A 21,027-nucleotide genomic window follows, 5' to 3' on the forward strand; every position below is an offset into this window, starting at 1 on the left:
ATTTTCACAGGACAGTTAACTGAGAGACAGGGAATAGGCGGAGAGGGGGATAAGGATTTGAATTCAAACTGGGTTCAGCTGCGAGAAAGACCTTCATTATAAGGTACGTGTTCACTCAGTGATCCACTGGGGCACCAAACATGTATTTCTTAAAATATAAAACAGTCAGTAACAGATGCCAATTAAGTTGAACCAGGTTTCGGTACAATTCAGTATTTTGCAAACAGGGGCTTAATATTTCACAATTTAACACTGAAGTTATACATATATCAACATAGATTTACATGAAATACATCTCAGAGTTTCTCTCTAACTGTTGCTCTGGTGGTGGCTTTGCAAGAAATACCAGCTACAGTACAGGACTACCATCTGGAGGAAATTAGTATTCTCTATGATCATCACTAAACCTACTGTGCCCTCTAGTGGGCATACTGGGTAAGTAAAAGCCCAGAAAGCAGTACTGCGCTTGTTGATCATAACAACCTGGTTCACTAGAAGGCTGTCTTTTGGGGTCCTAAGACAGAAGACACCCAGGGGTCCTTGAGGCCGTTCCAGGGGGTCCCCAGCAAAATGAAGAACAGTTTAATTTCACTAGACAGTATACAATTGTATACGCAAAACTATTCAGATCAGTTTCACTAGTATGCACTGTTATCTCCTGACATAATTTACATAAAGACTAATCTAAAACAACAATTTAATATAACAACAATAATGTCCTCTTATGGCACAAAATATTTTCAAATGGGGGTCTAACAAGTACAGTATCAATTTGGGGGTCCTTGACATGAAAATGTTAAAGTGCTCTACAGGCCTAATTTATTTTCGTTGTACAATGGTGTCACGCTCTAAAATAGCGGTTGCAACGCATTGTGAGCTTGTATATCCATCAGTATTTTCAACACATAACACAAAGAGGAATAGTTTGAACTACTGACTTGCCCGTCCAGACGCCAAACATCTACGGACCATTTCCAATAATCCTTACCGTAAGAGGCAGAGCCATATGAGCCATGTTGTTTCTAATTTGATGACGTCACCGCAGGGCTTGGTCAAGGCCAAGGTTGCATAGGTATTTAACAAGATCAAGCGCAGGTGTTGCTTGTGGCAGAGGCACACCGTTTTTTTTACTGTGTTTGTGAGTGTGCGCCTGTGTTGGTCTATACCCCATGCGTTTAACTGTTTATGTTTAATTGTATTTATTGTATGCTAAAGTGACTGGCAATTACTAGGCTACAAAGAATAACTCTTTTTTGTTTAGTAACTCCACAGACGCCTTGGAATTTCGGAGCACACGTCGAAACATCCTTTTAGCCGTCGGCAACCAGTAGGGCCTAAAAGTATACGACTTTTTACACTACACTTACACCCACACTTGGTTAGTGGTCTAAGCTCTAAGTGATCAAAATATATGGCCCTGGTTTAAACCTAATTCCCCTTTAACAGTCCACAAGTACATTAGTGTGGCTCAGCGTATGAGAGCCATTTCCTCCAGAAAGGGTGTCTTCATGCATCCTGTGCAGAGCTGGTCCATCCACAGAGGAGCCTCGTGCTGCAGCGGCGTGCGACGGGGGTAGAACGTGTACGAGAGGTCGTAGTTCAAAAGGCAGCTGATGGAGGCCATGTAGAGGTCTGAGAAGCGACTCAGGCGTCTGGAGAAGTAGGTGGGATTGTGACACGTCCTGAAGATGCTGCCGAACTGAGGATTGAACAGGTTCTTCGTCATCGCTCTGGAACGCAAAGCAGTGATGTGTAGTTTTAAGAATTTCAGGTTTAATACTTGTTTTGTTTTTTAAATGTTTATGCTTTTCTGATAGGTAATTGCGTAGAGAGACAAGGAAAACCAAGGGCAGAGACACGGACGAATTCTAAACCGGGTCCTCAGGCTCACAAGGAGTATAAGGTCTGTGCAAAAACTGGCTGAGCCACCGGGCACCCCCTGAGAGGTTTTGTTTTGTTTGTTTGTTGTTGTTCTTTTGGGGGGGGGGGGGGGTACTTTGTATTAAAGCATGAAAGTGTGAGGAGAGACAATCAGAAAAAAAACGTTCAGATAACATGAGGTACTCGCCGAAGTTCTTCTCTCTCCTTAAGCCATTCCTGCAAAACCTGCTTTGACTTTGGGTCACGATGCACCTGGGATACATAAATAAAATGACAGTGTCAGCATTCAAAGGTATGCATACACAACAGACATATTTTGCACCTAGCCTCTTGCAAGAGGCGCGCCACCATGAGGCTGATTTGAAAATGTTCAAGTGGCATTTCTTCCTCGGCCTAGTGGGAATGTGCGTGTGCAATTTTATGGAAATGGCAAGCTGCGTTCATGATTGGAGGCAGTTTGTTCAAAAGGGACCAATCCTGCAAACTTTGGAAGCCAACCTTAGCCAATGAGGATGCATTATGGGAAATCGGACAGATCCGGGTTGATCACATGACTATAGAGATACTGTGTACCGATTTGCATGACTTTTGGTTAAAAGCTGTAGGTGTAATGGGAAAAAATGGGTTTTGCACAAATCGGCCTCCTGGTGGCGCTATAACAGGCTCATGTGAAAAATGTGGGGCAGAGGTTCTGAATTGGCATCCAGGGAGTGTGTGTGCACAGTTTCGCAGCGACCGGGCCAACGGTGCCGGAGATTAGCTGGTAACACACAGACAGGACACACGGACACACACACGGACGGAAGGACGGACGGAGGGTAAAACATACTCTCTCGCCATGCCTTTCGGCCTGGCGGAGACAATAAAAGCACAAGGCAACTTAAAGGTAGGGTAAGGGATTTTCTTTGGTTAAAATAAGTGTTAAATAGCTCTATACTCTGATAGTACTCATTGCTATAGAGTGTTTGTTCAGTAAAAGGAGTCTCCTTGTCTCTCCAGCTCTTTATAAAACAGAAAATGCATTTTTCAGTTTCAGTTTCAGTTTAATTTCCAATTTTATCCAATCAGGATAGAGAACTCAATCAGGACATAGATTAAACAAGTGAAATTGGAAGTGATGATACTAAGAAATGAGCAGACAAAATTGAAACTGGAACACTATAAAAAATGAAGTTTAAAAATGGGTACTTTCTCCTGATTGGCTGAGATTTTGACACCTACCGGAAAATGTATTTTCTGTTTATTAAAGAGCTGGAGAGACGGGGAGACTCCTGTTACTGAACAAACACTCTATAGCAATGATTACTATCAAAACATAGTGCTTTAACCTTTTAACAAAATACTTTTTGTTTTAACCCAAAAATATCACTTACCCTACCTTTAAGAGAGAAAAAAAGTAAAACAAAACAACAAAACTTCAAAACAAACTAATTAAAAAAGGTAGGGTAAGTGATTTGCATTTGTTAAAATAAGTGTTAAATAGCTCTATTTTCTGGTAGTACTCATTGCTACAGTATAGAGTGTTTGTTCTGTAAAAAGGAGTCTCCCATGTCTATCCAGCTCTTTATTTAACAGAAAATGCATTTTCAGTGCAAAAATAATCATATTTATGTATATATAAAATATAGAAAGAGAACGTGACGTTACACCATTGTAATAAATAGCTAAAAACCTCACAAGATGGCTCCACCTGTCCATTGAACTCAATGGACGGGGAGGAGGGATCCTCGTTCTTGATACAATAATAATAATATCAATGCCAAGGAGCCCTAGGTATACGGCAGTTGAAAAGTGAAGTTCTCCTGTAATATGCAACTTAGGGTTCGCCATATACTTGACTCTGAGTCGAGGTCGGGATCAGAATTTCTTCAATTATATGTTTCTTGTAAATATATGATGGGGTGAGCATAAGCCTGAGGAGACCTTTTAGTAGACAAGCTGGAGACAAACAAAACAAACAAACCAAAAAACAGAGTCCTGATCAGAAAGAGAGAGAGTTGCTGCTACAGAGTGTCTGTTCTCTCTGGACCTCCAATCCCCTCCGGAAACAGTTTCAGTTCGGACAAGGGCAGAGGAAGAGCGGAGTCTACCCTCTTCTTTAAATTAATCACTCAATCTCAAACCAGGAGGAGCCCTCGAAGGGGGCAAAACCCACTGAACTGTCTACTACTGAAGGCATAGCGATAAAACAGTAGCTTAGCTAACCCCAAGCTCCCTCCATATAATGGAAGCTGCAGCATAATAACATCCTGGGGTGTTTCCATTCCACAAAAACTTGTTACATATTCTGTCAATATGTTTGAAGTACTTTTTGGTGAGAGGGAGGGATTGGAGGAGATCATTTCTCTTTGGTATACAGTTCAAAACGCTCACTTTACCCCAGAGAGATCAAATGTGAAAACCAACTGTTAACATCTAAGGACGTTTTCCTTAAGAGGATCAAAGATCTCCACTATGTAATTCATCTTCCTGGGGAAAGAATACCTAGATAGTAGATTGTACCTCAACCCCTCTTGTGGCCACTGAAATGAGCCCTCCTGGAATAAAGACTTGGGGCAGTAGGAGGTCAGCACCAGGGCCTCCAACTTCAGACAGTTCACCTTGTAACCAGATCATTTTGAGAACGAATCAAATTGTTCTAAGAATCGCTGGAATGGATGTGACTGGTTCTTATAAAGTAAGATCAGAGCTAATAAGTACTTATTCTGGGTCTGGCAGAACCAGGTCTCCTGGTCTTGTTTACAGTATGGCTCCTAGGAGGTGAGCAGTCTACTTACTTTTTATTGAGACATAACAAAATGAAGTATCCACATTATTACTTCAATGTTTTTCAACCCAAGGACCCCCTAGCTGAGAGAGAGATGAATCAGGGACCCCCACTATATACATATAGTGGGGGAAATAGCCGATCTACAAGCTTGCTGTGCGAGGCGTTGTCAGCTTGTAGATCGGCTTTTTTTGGCTAAAGTTCTCAGGATAGGGATGCTAGGGTTCAAGTGGTTAATGAAAAAAAATATCCTATCACGCAAGGTTTGGCGGCCCCCCTGTAGTAACTCTGAGGACCCCCTAGGGGTCCCGGACCCCCTGTTGAAGACCCCTGCTCTATTTTAAGAGAATTTCACAGAGGAGTGTGTTGCAACACCGACCTGCATGCGCTCCAGTAGACCAGTGAGAGCCTGCAGCCAGGTGAGCTTCAAGGTGTATTGTTCCGTGTTCACCACCTTAGTTTCCAGCTCCAGTTCAGGTACTATGGCTCCTGTACGCCAGCCGTGACGCAACATGAGGTCCTACCAATACCAGGACACAGTGTTTATGCATGGACACGTGTGTGTGTGTGTGTGTGTGTGTGTGTGTGTGTGTGTGTGTGTGTGTGTGTGTGTGTGTGTGTGTGTGTGTGTGTGTGTGTGTGTGTGTGTGTGTGTGTGTGTGTGTGTGTGTGTGTGTGTGTGTGTGTGTGTGTGTGTGTGTGTGTGTTCAGTGATCAGTCATAACCTCATCATGTGATACTCACAGCCAAGTCACTGTAGAGATGGTCGCCAAAATACAGCACCCTGGATCCTCTCCATCCTGTCAGTCTGAGGAAGTCAAACAGGTTCCCCTGAAACCCAACAAGACAGCAGCCCTTCATCCACCAGGAATTGAACTTAGAGTCAGGGAAAACACAATGCACAGAGCTACAAAGCTTTAGTGACAGCATTATACCTGCTTGTAAACCTGTCCTTTGTCCAAACTCTTTATTTTGTCCCACTGGAGGTCACCGTTCCCATCCAAGCGCCTGAAAGGTCTAGGGAAGTAATATTGAGGTCTTACAGCTTGTAGAAGTATTTGTAGTAGTAATATAATGTACAATCATCTGTCTATCTATTTATCTATCTACAGTGTCTGTCTATCACAATTCAAACTCCAGTATGAGAAACTGAGTGAAGTCAGTTCATCAGGTTTGATCTAATGCTTGAGTCAAAAGTTTGAATTCACACATTTTTCTTCAGTCAGATGATGTTGATGCCATCCCAGTCACACTCACTTGACCATAGAGTCAGTGAAGAAGTGAGGCTTGTCTGCCTGAACAATGATAACATCGAAGAAGTCTCTCCAGTGTTTCCCCACCATGTATGTCATTCCTTTATCCCTGCAGACAGGAATATTATAACGTTAATAGAGATGGCAACAGTGTTAAATGCATCCATCACTTGTCAGGTATGAATCTTTCTGAAGCAGTGAGTTCCGAGGACGCACAGGGGTCCTTGAGGAGGTTCCAGGGGGTCCCCAGCTAAAAGATTAATAGCTAGGAACAAAATGGACCGTTAAGGGTCTGAAACTCTGTCCACACCAATGATACACTACGCAACAAAATTAGCTACTTGACCTGTTGCAGGTCAGTGCAGTTTGGGGATTCCGTTGCAAGTAGTTGTTGCGAATCAATGATGTGGACTGGGCTTGAGAGTGGAACCAAATGGACCCTTACGGGCTATCAGAGTTATGGGGATCCGTGGTCTCTGCATACCAAACCAACTGAGGGTCCTTGAAATTCCAATGTTTGAGAATATACAGTGTGAGCCACTCACACAAAGCAGAAAGGACTGTTGGTGATCAGGAACAGTTTCTTCCCTTGACTGACCAGGCGATGCAGCACAGCATGGGTCTCCTCTCCTCTTAGAATGTACTTCTCTATGATTCACAAAAGCAAAATGGAGTTCTAAAATTATAATTATATTAATAATAATTATTATGAATTAATTAATAATGTATGACAAACTACATTGGGAACACAGTAAGTAGTCTCTCAAGACAGACTTGTTGGCTCACACAATTTTCAAACGGTCTGTACATCTGAAAATCAGCGGAAAATAAAGCTGATGTACCGCCTCCACACCACTTGCTAGTGGTCTTGCAAGCTGCTAATAGCAGAAATGAAAGGTTGAATATACCCTTCTGCTTCCGGTCTGATGAGCAGGTGACAATCTCCTGTCTGTGCAGAACTTTTACAAGGCAGAATTACAGACTCTCTGTAGCATTTGAAGATTGTGAAAGAGTTGTCTGAATTGAGAGACTACACACAGTAAATAATGACTTTCTCACCTAGATCTTGCATGATCCATTTATACATGTAGCCTTTAATGTGAACCATACCAATAGCTTCCTAGAGATCAAATCAAAACAGAGACAAATCAACAAGCGGCTGAAATTCTGTATTTAATTGAATATACACACAAGTTTCAACAGTACGTGTTCCACTGTCTGAAGCTGAAGGGTTGCAGCAGAAAATAATTTAAAATTCTAAAAGTAAAACAATTCAGTGGGTAAAATAAAAGGAATAAAAGGACAGTAAGTGGATAAGAACTTCAAAACTTGATCTGTTGCTGTTCAACCTCTGACTGACATGGGAATTATAACAAAAGATAAAATGTATCCTCTCCTGTTTCCAAACATCCTCTCATCCCAGGAACAAGGTATTATTGTCCGCTGTTCAGACAACAGATACCTCTCTCTCCTGTTGAAGAATCACGCCGTGCAAAAACAGTCAAATGAACCGTTCTCTGGTTGAGCTGGAGGATTATGTGCCGTAAAATGAAAATAAATATTATGAGGGTCACAAATCTACTTACAGACACGTCCTTGTAGAGGTGAATTGGATCATATTCAATGTCACTGGAGATAAAGAAATCATTCACCACAGCCAAAAGGGTCATCTCTGGCAGGGAGAAAATATCCATATACTGTTTCACCTTTGGTCCCTACATGACAGATGTTAGGACAAAAAAAGTTGACATTTATTTTCTCAACTGTGTCTGTGTAAGAAGAATGCAGTTAACTGCTTGTAAAATGGAGGTTAAGAAAAAAACATTGCCTGTGAACCGGAACAATTTTGATTTCACTAAGAGGTTTCCCCGCTATGAGAATTAATCCCTAATTGAAATTGGTGCCAGACCAAAAAGGCTTTGTGGTTTGTGTGTTTATGGGGATTAAGAGTTGGAGAGGCATTCTTCACTCTCCAGGGAAGAACTTCAAAACACCCAATAGACCCAAAACTATTGAACCAGAGTCAAGATATCAAAACCCAAATTAGCAAATGGGAAAGTTGTCAGATTACCTGTGTGATTGTCAGAGTGAATTAAGGCATTTTACAGTTTCTAACAAATGAAAATTAACAAAAATATGTTTCTTTGTGGGGTTGTGAGTGTGTGTGTGTGTGTGTGTGTGTGTGTGTGTGTGTGTGTGTGTGTGTGTGTGTGTGTGTGTGTGTGTGTGTGTGTGTGTGTGTGTGTGTGTGTGTGTGTGTGTGTGTGTGTGTGTGTGTGTGTGTGTGTGTGTGTGTGTGCGCGCACGCATTTGAGCCTGCGTACGTGTGTGTGTGTACGTGTGTGTGTGTGTGTGTGTGTGTGTGTGTGTGTGTGTGTGTGTGTGTGTGTGTGTGCATGTGAGCCCGCGCGCGTGCGTGTGTGTGTGTGTGTTTTTTACTAGAATTAAAAGTAGATAATGTGCATTGAGTGTGCAAAAGGTAGGTTGGTCCGTGCCTACCATCTACTGGACTGATATACCCATAATATAGAAATAATAATCTATTGTATTAAATATGATAATGTATCCCCAGCTCTGCTTATGCTTATGGCTGTCCATCGATTTTGAGGATGACATTGCTCCTCTTGAAATGGGCTATTGAGGGGCGGTTGTGTTTGTTTGTGTCTGTATAGTTTTTGTAATGTTCTGTGTGGCATATGATATTGTATGGGAAGCATACAATGAGACCGTTTCCCCCCTTGGGGTATAAAAAACATTCACATTACCTCAAGTTTAAACTTAAATATTATAATACACAACTCTGACAGTGCTGGAAATCTGTCACCTTACTTTGCCATAGAAGCCACTGTCCACGAGCAGAGGGACATGCAGGGTCCCGCCATGAAGTTGAAGTACTTGCTCAAGTGACACTGGGCTCAAGCCCCTAGAAATGACACATGGCAATGAGAGAGATGGATAGTAGACAGACTGGGCAAAAATGTAACATGTCATGATATAATGACCAAAACAGTCATTTAAGTCATGTTGTTATCATTTTTAAAGAGAGGAGGTTCCATTTGTACCCTCTCAGAGTTACAAATTGATAAATTACCACTATGGATTCTCCTGTGTACTTTGGGACATACTGTATTGTCAATTATTTATAACATTTGTCTTACGTGTGTACATACGTACGACTGCTCTGCCTCATGTTATGCCTGATGAAGACTGTGGTACTGTAGGTTGTAACATTACTTTACTTTGTTTCTAGGCATTATACCAAGCACCTGGTTAATTGTTCCCGATGTGTGTACACTATTTCCCCCCATGCTATAATCTGATAATGATTATTTGCTTTTTGCCATTACATTTCTGGAGATGGTTAACTGCCTCTTAATGCTGTCTCAACAAATAGAGACATACTGTAAACTCACCGATATACAGTTCCCGGTTGAATGTAATGGAATGCATCTATCTTCATCAGAAGACCCTAAATGGGAGGGGGTGGGGAGATTGTACTATAACTACAATGGGAAATTTAAAGCTACAAACTTATTTTAATGAATAAAAGGTTATTTTAACCAATCTGTATGGTAGAGTATGTTAATACAATAAAACTAGTACATCTGCAGTGGTTGGAGTGCTATATATCCCCTGTCCAAACGGGGATTCTTCAGCTGTTTGGTCTCTCACGCCAGGAGAGCCGGGTTTGAATCCCGGATAGGACATCAAAGTTACTGATTGCACCTTTAATGATTTTTCACCCTGCATGTTGCAGCTTATTCCCACAGAGAGGCTTAGACCTCATGTTTACCTTTTGAATGTCGTAGTGCAGGCCTCGAACAGCGAAGTTAGGAATGTAGTCATATTTACGAATGGCTCCAGGATACTGTCAAGAAAGAAAAAGAAAAATCATTTTACTGAGATTGAGAATTTAAATAGTATGTGGGGTTTGCACATAAATGTTGGTTTGATTCTGTCCTGAGACCAGTGTCCTTCCCCTCTCTGCCCTCTCTATCCTGCCTCTCTCCATCGTATCCAAATAGAGCAAAAAGCGGACCATGAAAAAAATATTATAATAATTTAAATGAACCTGCAATTTAAATTTGATCTCAATAAACTTGAATCCCCTTATAACCAAACCACTTACTCATTTTGAAAATGTTTGAAGATCTTCGCCCATAACAACCAAACCAGCCAAACGCACCTTGAAATGTTCCACAAGGAAGTCTCTTGCAGTGTAGTAGATCATAGGATTGAGTGCATTGGAGTACATGGCCAGGGTGTAATCGTAGTCAAAGCCGTAGATGTCCACCTCATCCAGACTGACCTCGTTGTTGGTGTAGATGGTGGAAGAGCTGAGCAGGTTGCACACGCCGGGCGGGATCAGCTCTGGACCAGACAGAGTATAGTGGGTGTGTGAAAATAAAGGGGCTAGGGTTCAAGTGGTTAAATAACCTTACCTCTTAACCCTAAACCTTTTCTGTAAGATGGCATGGGGCCCTAAATTCAAAACACCACATCACACCAAAACATATTTTTTGAGTAAATATATAATATAAAGGTTTTACTCCCCCTTCCACTACAGTTATTTGACAGCTTTCGTTATTAGTTACTTGCATATTTTATATTATCATTGAGATAACAGTAAAAATCAAGCAAATTAAGTAAGCAAAAATCAGCTAAATTCATATGGAGGCCAAAGCAACTGGATGGAGATGGATTACGATGGATGTCATCCAGTGCCAGCTACTACAGAATGTGACTGTATTCGTGGATGAGAATCTCAATCCCAGTGCTGGACAGTAGAGCAGTAGTACATTACATTACTTGAGACTGTTTTGAGCATCATAGCCTACTTTACTTGAGTATTTGTATTTTTGTAGGCTATACTTATGACTTTCACTGCATTACATTTCAAAGACAAATATAATTTTGACTCCACTACAGATTTCTTCATTATGAATTAATTATGGCTATTTTCACTATTATTGATATTTTTCGAGATTCCTGAAAGCAATGCATTAATAATAAAGAGGAACGGTAGCCTAGTTTTTAATTTGTACTTTTGACATTTCTATGAAGGTTTTTTTTTTAAATTAGCTTGTAGACTTGCCTATAGACCCCTTAACAGACGACGTCATACTGGCTGCGTGCAGCCAGTATGCGCGCAACGAAACCCATTATATCAGGTCTCGTTAGGACGCGTCTCACTAGCCAACACACACAAGAGGGGGTTGGGGTGTGCTGAAACCAGTGCACCCCGAAACAGGTTGGGAATTGATTGCGTGAAACAATCACCTGTGCGTCCAGGCTCAATGTTAGTAAACAAATAATTGGTCTATACCCTACCCAACACAAGTAGGCCTACTTTAATTCAAGTACCCTACACATTTGACAGAGCAACTTTCATTCGTAGGCAGTCATATTTGACAAGGAGTAGGCTATATTTTGACTCAAGTAGGCCTACGCTACTTTGTCCACCTACCACCACTGCTCAATCTACTGACTCATATTTGCGATAGCCATAGATTAGATAGTGACACAAAACGTGCGCTTTACCGTGCACCAGCCGTTTCGTTTCGTAATAACGAGCCCACAGGAGGGTCTTCTGATCCATAGATGAATGTGTCCGCCCTGCAGGACCGTGTTGTTGCGGTTCTTCGGGTCGCTTCTTCTGGCCCGTTAACCGGGGACTGTGACTCTGAGAGGCAGGTGAAGCTGAATGAACCCCGGTGCTGCTGCTGCTGCTGAAGCCAGACTTTGATCCAAAACTTTTCTCCTCAGTCAGTTTGTTTCTTCCACTTCTCTCCGCCGCCTCCTCCTCCTCACCCCCTCTGGTAGAAAATCCGTTGACTTTAGAAGATCTCACAAGATGAAATGTTCTGTTACTGTTATTCAATAATGCACGGCCTATTCTGCCAAAAGTGCCAACTGTCTTGAGCGGCATTCTGTGAGTGTGAAACGGTGAAACAAGTATTTAAACCCTGATTTGTTTCCATCCTAAATTCAGTTATAAACACATGGCTAGTAGGAGCCCCGCCCCCAGTGTTGCCATGTTTTGCGAAAGAAATAAGCAACTAAGTGTAGGAAAACAAGCCCAAAAGAAGCGACTACCATACACATCGGCTATTTGAAAATAGCAGATCTACACGCTCACAACGCGTTTCAGATGGGGGGGGGGGGGGGGTCTGTGGACACATGCATATTATTTTGGGGGGGGTCCTTGACCCTGACATGAGAATGTTTAAGAACCACTGGTTTAAACAACATTAGGAAACAAGCCCAAATAAGAAACTACACTTTAGAAACAAGCCGCAACCCACACCTACAAATATTTACAAGCAACTTTACAGAAAAAGAAGCCCATGCTCACAATAAGCCAACATGGCAACGCTGGTTGTAGGAGGCCCGCCCCCCTGAACGGAGACAAAGTCACGCCTATAGGGGGAGGGTTATTATCCTGAGAACCAATCAAAATAACATGCACCTTTTGATTATACTTTGTCGTACGACGGAGTCGCGCGGGCCCAGTAAATATAAATTAAGCATGAACTACTCAAACCCGTCATTGTGACGGGGCGGGGGTTCCCCAGGGATCCTTTCCCCCCTCTACACCAAATCTCTCGGTACTTGTAAGAGCTTGTAGATCGAATAGGGACGCTAGGGCTCAGTGGGCATTATTACCAATAGTGCAGCTTGCCGCAGAAACGTCCATATTCCCAGATCTTGTAACATAATCAGCAATTACACGACCAGTGGTGGAAAGTAACTAAATACATTTACTCAAGTACTGTACTTAAGTACAATTGAGGTACTTTTACTTTACTGGAGTATTTCCAATTGTCTATACTTTAACGCCACTAAATCTCAAAGACAAATGCTGTGTTTTACTCCACTACAATTATTTGAAAACTTTAGTTAACTAGTTACTTTTTGTAGATTTAGAGCATTATTACAAAACATACATTTACCACTTCAGCCCCATTTCAACTTTGGCTGTTTGAAAATAGCAATGCATCATAGATCTGCTATTTTCAAAAGATTTGTATACATTTTATACATATAGCATATAACATTCTACACTACGTAATGAGCATTTCCTTTTCGTATTTTAAGTATATTTTATTTTTGTTTTTACTGAAGTAAATTTGGATTACGAGACTTTTAGTGAGTGTTTCTACATTGCAGTATTGATACTTATACTTAAGTAAAACATTAGAGTACTTCTTACACCACTGCACCTGACACATACAGCATGATAAAGATGACTAATACCATCTTTCTTACATGTACAATTTGCTTTATTCTTCATGACAAAAGTGGTTCATAGGTCAATGAAAGGAACTCGCATACACTTCAACAGCCAAGGGCCACCAAACGGTTATGTCTTCTTTTTCTACAACAATGTACACAAAAAGCAGACCACATAAATAGTTGTCAATTAAAAACATCATACATCAATAATTAAATTATACACATCTGTGAGAGTGGATCAAATTCATTTACAACTTCCAATTAGCATTCTTTTCATTATGGTACAACGTACAGTATATTCACATTTTGAGCATCTTTTGCCTCCACACAAGTTCGTCAACAATGACCCATCAATTAAAGGGACCTTCATTTGTCCATAGCATGACCCTTAACCATCTAAGCACGATACATTTTTTCATGACGAATACTGAAAATAGTCGATCTACAAGCTCATTACGTGTCACATCTCAACGTGATGTGAGATTGTAGATCTGCTATTTTCAGACATGATTGCCTATAATGGCCAATGCCAAATTGAAAGTGTTTTTATACTTTGCCACACAAAGGTGTCACTCGCCGCAAAATAATGTATTATCTAGAAACTAGCTATTAATTAGGATTTACTATTATTGTCTAAACTTTTGCCTACAAATCCATTTCTACCTAATTTGCGATTATCAACAAGAGTGGAAGGGTGATCATGGATTCATGTTGGAAGCTGAATGTTAATGAACTCATATGAAGCATGCCTGTGAAACAATGTACAATATTCTACCGAAATAGAATAGAATATTGCTTAGATCAGTGCTAAAACAAGCCAATGAGTTTCCTCAAAAGCTAAAACATACCTTCCAAAACCCCTACAGAAACCACACTACTAAACATCTTTCCTACAGTGGTGAGTTGTGACCATGAGGTAAACCAAGGCACTAAAATATTAAACAAAGGACGTAAAGATATTTTAAACAATTAAACAGTTCATTTCTCTTTGCACTGAGCTTTTTATATTTTTTTTATTGTCATGTTCAAAGACTGAATAAAATGATGACTGGCCCCATCAGATTTTAAAATAATGACTTTAAATATTAACCTTGTTCCACAAGAGTCTGATGGGGTGCCAATGACCCCATCATGAATTCAACAGGAATACCTTGACATTTATTTCTTTATTATCGTTTGGAACTTTGGAATGACCTGCCTACAGTGTCTGCTTTCAAAATCACTTCTCAACTTTCTACGTGATGCAACCATGATTTAAATGTCTGAAGCTTTTTTTAATCGTTTCATTTTTTTATTTACTTTTGTTTACTATTCTTTTTGCTTGTTTTAATGTAAAAGGACCTGAAAAGTATCAAAACTATTGTGTTAATGACAGGCACCAATGTCTGTTTAAGACAAGCAGATTAAATAAATAAAAAAGTATTGAAATGTCAAAGTATTCCTTTAAAGAGGTGAGAATAAAGCTTAACTACAGTACTACATGCAATGAGACTATCTGCTGTTAATGAGAACATGAAGCATCAGGATCAGATTATGATGCTTCCTATGCCACGGGTCAACTTCAAATGATCTTTCTTAATATTAGATGGTTTGGGTACAGTAGGCCCCTAGATGCCTACAGTGACATTACAGTGTTATTGCAGCCCTGCAACCGGCCGACTAAAAGCTTAATTTATGCCCCGCAGTACGACGTGTCGCTTGCCAGCGACAGTCGGGTGATGAAGGATAAATGTATCTTACGGTGGAGGGGTGCTCCACACCCGTTTGTGTTTCTACATGGCCTAACAAAATGCGTTGTGTGAAGATGTTGCATCATCACGGCAGAATGCAATTTTAGATGAAAAGCGAAGGCAGTTTAAAAACGTACTCTGATCCCACCAAACATCAAGAAGAACTTTAAGCCCGATTAATACTTAGTCACGCGATGGTGTCGCGCGCCGAGAATCAGAAGCGACGCATTGTGAGCTTGTAGGTCTGCTATTCTCTGCCATTCTTGATGTGCGACACCATCGCGCAATGGAGCATAAATTAGGCTTTAGGCTCTACTATGCCCGTTAACCATCCAACAGATCCTGTTAGCTGACGACTGGGTGTTTTGACCTGAGGTGGTGATGTCATGGCAGATCTCTAGTTTCACCAGTGAAGATGACCTCTTCACTGACTTACGGTTAAAAGGTTACAGGTTATGGCTGGTCGGCCAAACCCAAAGTGTCAGATGGAGAAAAAAAAAGAAAGGAGTGGATTTAAAAAGGTACCACCGTGATGGGAAGGGATAAAGTTCAACACGTCAGCGAAAGCGCTCTGTGCTTGCAGGAAATCAATTCTGTTAGTAAGGCTGCAAGTGTTCTAGAACACGTCAACTACTTGAGAGGGTTATAGCTTAATTTATACCCCATCACACGGCGGCATCGTTTGCTGTCAAGAGCTGATCTTCAAATGAACAACAAACTAACAACACGTTGCATTGTGCCGTGTTTTTAACTTGCCAGTAGCTTCAAGATCAGCTCTTGTCAGCAAGTGACACCGTCGTGCTACAGAGTATAAATTGGGATTATCACGGTTGGTCTACAGGGCTACTGCTAATACTACAACAAGCCAGACAGGCCATGTCAGGAGGCCAGGCTAAAGGCAAAAGAGTGTCAATATGTAACAGCACAGAAACAAATCGCAGCCTCGCAAAACGCAGGACGGCCGGAAGGAGAAGACTTTCAGTCAGAGGGAGACGGCCTGTAAATCTAGAGGTTGAGGAAATAAAAAAAACAGGAAATACTGTACATGAAATGTCCTTCATTCGAGTGGAATAAATACTGTCAAATGCTTTTATCACAACACACACGCCTTGACCAAGAAGACTATGGAGGTGGGAGTTGGAGGAGCACATCCGGGGGGCAGGACACCAAGTCAATGACACCACGGAGCAACGAGCAGCCAGTTCACCCACCCACGCATCCATCCATCCATCCATCCACCCACCAACCCATCCATCCATCCATCCACCCATCATCTCCAGGCTGCATACAAACACCTTTCCCGCTCCCCGCAGAGAGGACAGAGGTGACAGAGATGACATGGGTTGAGATTAGGCGTGTTAATCCGTTGCTGCGGTGGATGCGGTGTTGGAATGTGGCGTCAGGTCTGGGATGGACAGGAGGGATGTCTCAGGTCAGGAAAGACGGAGGGAGGAGGTTTGGGGTGGGGAGGAGGGTTGGTCGACAGGAAGACATGTCCTTATGGAGGAGAGAGGGGCTGGAGTGACGGCGGCACGATGTCAGCGCTATAGAGACGGGGTGAGACAGAGACAAACAGGAAAAACGTTTAGTTTTGATGAAATGGAAAGGAAAGAAAAACATATAAATAAACCAAAAACAAAGAACTGATATGGCATAAAAGAAGGTATGGAACAAATAAGGAGTTGACACTTGAATGGGTTGTGCATGCATGACAGAAAATGCATTTGTTTACTCTATCAGGCATTATGGAATCTTTTTAAACAGTGTGCATGATCAAACTTTAAATATTCTTATAATTTAGAATATAATTAGTTTTGAAGGGTACTTGTTTTTAAGAGTACTACTTCAGCAGTACTTTTTAAAATGGGTAATATAGCCCTCAATGAAATATTAGAAAAAAACTAAACGTGCTTAGCAGAAACTAAACACCTAAACTAAACTGTATAACACCAGAGCCAGACCGATGCCAGATTTGTGGGTTCGATACCGATCGCGATAGAAAATCTTGAAAGGTAAAACAATCAGGACACATCGGCTGTATTATACAATTTCCAATACCAATGTCGTCCGAAATGTCTGATAATGGCCAATTATATTATAGAGTCCAGCATTTCATCGCCTGCGAGATGATTTTGATCGTGAGTTCTGGGCCCGGGCTCTAGACTGAGCTCTGCCTCCTCCGCTCTGATTGGCATTACTGTGGGCTGCCTCGGTGGTCCCACGTCTGGCCTCTCGACTGACCCCATATACGCTACTCTTACCAGCTGACCCAGGGGCAGAGTGAGGGGAGGCTCCCAGGGACCCTGCGGTTCGAGGGTTGAGCTGAGGACACGCAGGGTCTCCGTCATACGCGTTGCGGCTCGTAGATGCCGCTTGTACAGAATTAGGCCTGTTGGCTAATGCTACGTGCTGTTTTCGTCGCACGGAAACATCTACGCTTGCCTTTGACGGGGATTTTAGGTCGCGTTTAGCCGCGCCCTGTGCTTCAAACGTGTTAGTAGGACAGACAGACAAAGGTTTAGGTTTAGTGGAAGAGGTTAGTTTCTCCATCGATGAAGAATGCAAAGAAGACTGGCGTGCGGAGCCAGAAGAGTGAACAACGTGGGTTGAGATAAACGTGTCCTGACGTGCAGGAGTGGACCCCCTCCGGGGTGGGGCGCCCTTTCTCGTATCTCTGATGTACGTCTTGACCAGAAAACCGCTGTCCAGAGACTCGGCCGACCCCCTGTCGCTGCCGAGCTCTCCGGGATCTGACGCCGCATTAAAGACGTCGCCGACGCTACGGCTCCTAACAAAGGTGGTGTCCCGGGAGAGGCCCTCGCCACGGCGAGACCGGACGCCCGTCCGGGCAGGGGACTCGGGGCCAAGTGAGAGGGGGGTTCTTACGGGGCTCGTGTGGAGGCTTCGAGTCAGGGCTCGGAGGTGGTGGGTGGCCATGGTGGGGACGCCGCTGCTGCCGAGGACCGGGCTGGCGCGCGGGCTGCCCCGTAGCGGCGGGGGGCGCGGGCCCGGGCTGCTGCGGGGGCTCCGGGGGGCCCGTCCGGACTTGGTGCCGAGCTCCTTGGCCCGGGAACGGCGGGGGCTGTTGCTGTGGCTGTGGTGGGGCGAGACGGGGGCCTCCAGGTCCTCCAGCCGCTGGGTGAGGGCCAGCTTCTGCTGGATGGCCATGCGCAGCAGAGAGTTCAGGGTCTTCTTCTCGTCCTCGGCGGCCGCCAGCTGTCTCTGCATCTCGTCCAGCTGGGTGACGTATTGGTCACACCTGGGACATGCACGAAACACACCATGCATCATCACACAACATGCACGTAACACACACAGACAAAGCACACATTAGAAGCATAAAACCACTTGTGAAAGTTTACACGCACACCAAATAAACAGGTTACTGTGAGAAATCGGATTAATAACACTTTCAAGAGTTGTTTGGTTCTGGATCTGGTTGCTCTAAAAACCCAGTTTACATGCTCATCAAAACTGTTAATTTTCACCATTACACTGCACCCAAATTGATTATTGTCTATAGCTTACTTAGTGCCGTTTCCTTCCCGTTGCAAAAAGAGGCGTTTTGTAATAGTCCTGTTTAGGGGTGCAAAAGTTAATCAAACTAACCAATGTAAAAATGTTCATTTACAATGTCATTTTTCTAAATACAGTGGCAAAAAAAAGCCGATCTACAAGCTCACAATGGCCTTGTACAGATCAGCTATTTTCAGCAAAGAGATTTGGTCTAGTGGGGGAAAAGGGAGGGGTCAAAGTATAGCCCCATGGGGAACCCTGGTCATTGAGGCATATAGTTTAACTAAAGATTTCTCCATATATATATAAACACACGCAGTGCCTCTAAATGCCCACAAGATGGCATCACAAAGCTTGCACCAGACACAGGAGCTTGACCTCTGTCTGTCTGTACTGCAATCCTTCTTATGGATAATCAAATGACAGCTCATAAGAGTCTGGAGACAGACCAGACGTCTAATGCAGCTCCATAGAAAAGTCCTGCATGGCAATGAACAACCAACCAACTAAACACAACAACAGCAACATAATCAAGAATAAATTGCAATAAGGATGAAATACCAAATTATTCATCAATTTCAAACATTCCAAAATATGGACACACATTCTCACACAGCCACAAAACTAATTTCACTTTCTCTCAAGACATTCTAGAGCCCACGTGAGAGGAACTTAATGAAGCCAAGTACAGTATGTTGTGAACAGTAAGCCTAAACCTGGACACACACACACGCACACGCACACGCACACGCACACGCACACGCACACGCACACACACAATGAGAGCCAAAGCCAGGTCTCCAGTTCGCTCTCACTGCCTCTGTCATTAATCTTCTCCTCTGAGGTTCCCAAGTTCGCCTGTTGTTACCACAGGGCAAGGCATGTGCTTCCTAATCTTCACGTGAGCCCGCGCAGTGTCCCGGACTACCAGAGGCCTAAGAAGGCCAGTTAAGCTCATTAGGGGACACTAGCTAGCAGCAGTGAAAACCTGTCCACCTTTGACAATAAGCACCAATACCGGGCGTGAGGAATACCAGCAGTACCTGACAGACACCAGACAGGGTCGATAAACCTGTTTGAGGGTCAAGCAAACATGAGTCCATGCGGTCACTGGACGGCATGAGTGAAAACGCTCTTAAATTAGGATTACAGGGTGTAAACCTTATTTATACATCATAGTACGATGTCACTTAGTTACGAAGAAGAACAGATCTACAAGCTAACAACGCGTCGCATCGCGTTAGCTTGTATAATGTATATCTGTTTTGTTTGTGCAAGACACACCCTTGTGCGATGGTTTTACTACAAGGGGATGCATTTTCATCCACATACTCACATAGCGGCCATTTTGCTCTTACATCACACCCCACCCAGAGAGTGACGTACGAGCAAAATGGCCACTCTGAGTGTGTACAGTCAATTTTAGAGGTTCCCCCAGTGAAGATCTCTTCCCATTAATTAACCACATGAACCCCAGCGTCCCTATTCTGGGCATATCAAAATAGGCGAACATTCAGAGAAAATAACCGAAAATAGTCACACCGCAGCACGTTGTGAGCTTATAGCTCGGCAATTTTCCATTGCGTGACATCGGTGCACAATGAAGTATAAATAATTTATAACCAATGACCTGTGGTCTTCAGTGTTTTCCTAACACAATTATGACTTTTGATTAATTCGCTTGTTGATCTAAGAGTGATCAGTACACACACCCGTGTAACCGAGCACTGACAAATGCTTACCGGCTGGCGAACATGACGCGCAGCGAGGAGAAGGTGGCGGCGTCCTCCTTCAGCGCTTTGAGCTCGTTCCTCAGTTTCAGCATGGTCTCCGACACCATGCACTTCTCCGTCTCGTACTTGGTTTTCAGGTTGGCCAGAGCCAACTCTGCTGTCTGAAACAGTTAAAAAGGATATATTGAGTCTAGTACAGACAGCCCAGGCTGAGTTCAACAGAACACAGCCAGACAGATTACGTAACAGGTCTGTGTCAGTCAAACTAAATGTACATGGGAATTGAAATCTATTCAATATCAAAAATAACTCATATGGCCTTCATATTTTGCTATCTTTTCTAAAACGAATCAATAGTTGTCACTAGTTAGTTGAACAATTTATACTTTTTATGTCTAATAACTCTGCCTATCCCATGCATTCTGAAAGTTAAGCCCTATATACTCCATCGTACTACGAATAGTGAAAATAGCCGATCTACAAGCTTGTAAATCAGCTATTTTCTGTCATTTTCTTAAACATTTGGACACAATGACATAAACCCAAAACAGGATGCCAGGTTTAAAGCGGTTAACTTAATTATAGTCTTAGACCAGTGGATATGCAGCAGACAATCAGAGAGACAGACACAGGAAGACTTGAATATATAACCTATACATATATCAATAAAGTCAGGACACTATAGGGGCTGCCTATGGCAATACATAGACCAACCACACTGCATGTCAACACTAATCATATTTGTATCCATTAAATCAAAGATTTCCCTGTGTTACATTATCCAGACAGTCAATTTAAAACATCAAGAACACTGACAGTTGTGAGGCTAATTTCTGCTATTTTTGCATGACACCGTTGTACAATTGAGGGCTAAAATAGGTTTAATCAGACTAATCGATGCAATATTTAAA

General features: G+C 42.6%; 2 protein-coding genes across 7 annotated transcripts in view; both read right to left on the minus strand.

Annotated features, from left to right (window-relative positions):
- Positions 1-1,468: 1,468 nt before the first annotated feature.
- On the minus strand, positions 1,469-14,022 carry LOC311054096 (5'-nucleotidase domain-containing protein 2-like; the record flags this gene model as incomplete). Its single annotated transcript, XM_084069976.1, has 15 exons — positions 1,469-1,730; positions 2,069-2,133; positions 5,028-5,168; positions 5,393-5,479; positions 5,584-5,665; positions 5,906-6,010; positions 6,447-6,549; positions 6,961-7,021; positions 7,488-7,616; positions 8,731-8,824; positions 9,315-9,370; positions 9,695-9,769; positions 10,088-10,272; positions 11,443-11,736; positions 13,986-14,022. The coding sequence occupies 15 exons, from the start codon at positions 14,020-14,022 to the stop codon at positions 1,469-1,471; spliced, it is 1,776 nt and encodes a 591-aa protein (XP_083926102.1).
- The window catches only part of LOC311053901 (protein bicaudal D homolog 2), a 30,122-nt gene continuing 22,273 nt past the window's right edge, over positions 13,179-21,027 (minus strand). For 5 of the 6 annotated variants that reach the window (XM_084069682.1, XM_084069685.1, XM_084069681.1 and 2 more), the window contains exons 9-11: positions 20,126-20,277; positions 17,754-18,126; positions 13,179-16,411 (exon numbers count right to left, since the gene is read on the minus strand). In XM_084069682.1, the coding sequence (XP_083925808.1) occupies positions 16,406-16,411; positions 17,754-18,126; positions 20,126-20,277 (531 nt within the window). In that variant the 3' untranslated portion in view covers positions 13,179-16,405. Of the gene's footprint in view, positions 16,412-17,753; positions 18,127-18,395; positions 18,444-20,125; positions 20,278-21,027 lie in introns of all 6 variants that reach the window. The other variant, XM_084069686.1, reaches the window with a different exon arrangement.

The sequence above is a fragment of the Gymnoscopelus microlampas genome (assembly GCF_963454915.1).
Source record: "Gymnoscopelus microlampas genome assembly, chromosome: 10".
Classification (NCBI taxonomy): domain Eukaryota; kingdom Metazoa; phylum Chordata; class Actinopteri; order Myctophiformes; family Myctophidae; genus Gymnoscopelus; species Gymnoscopelus microlampas.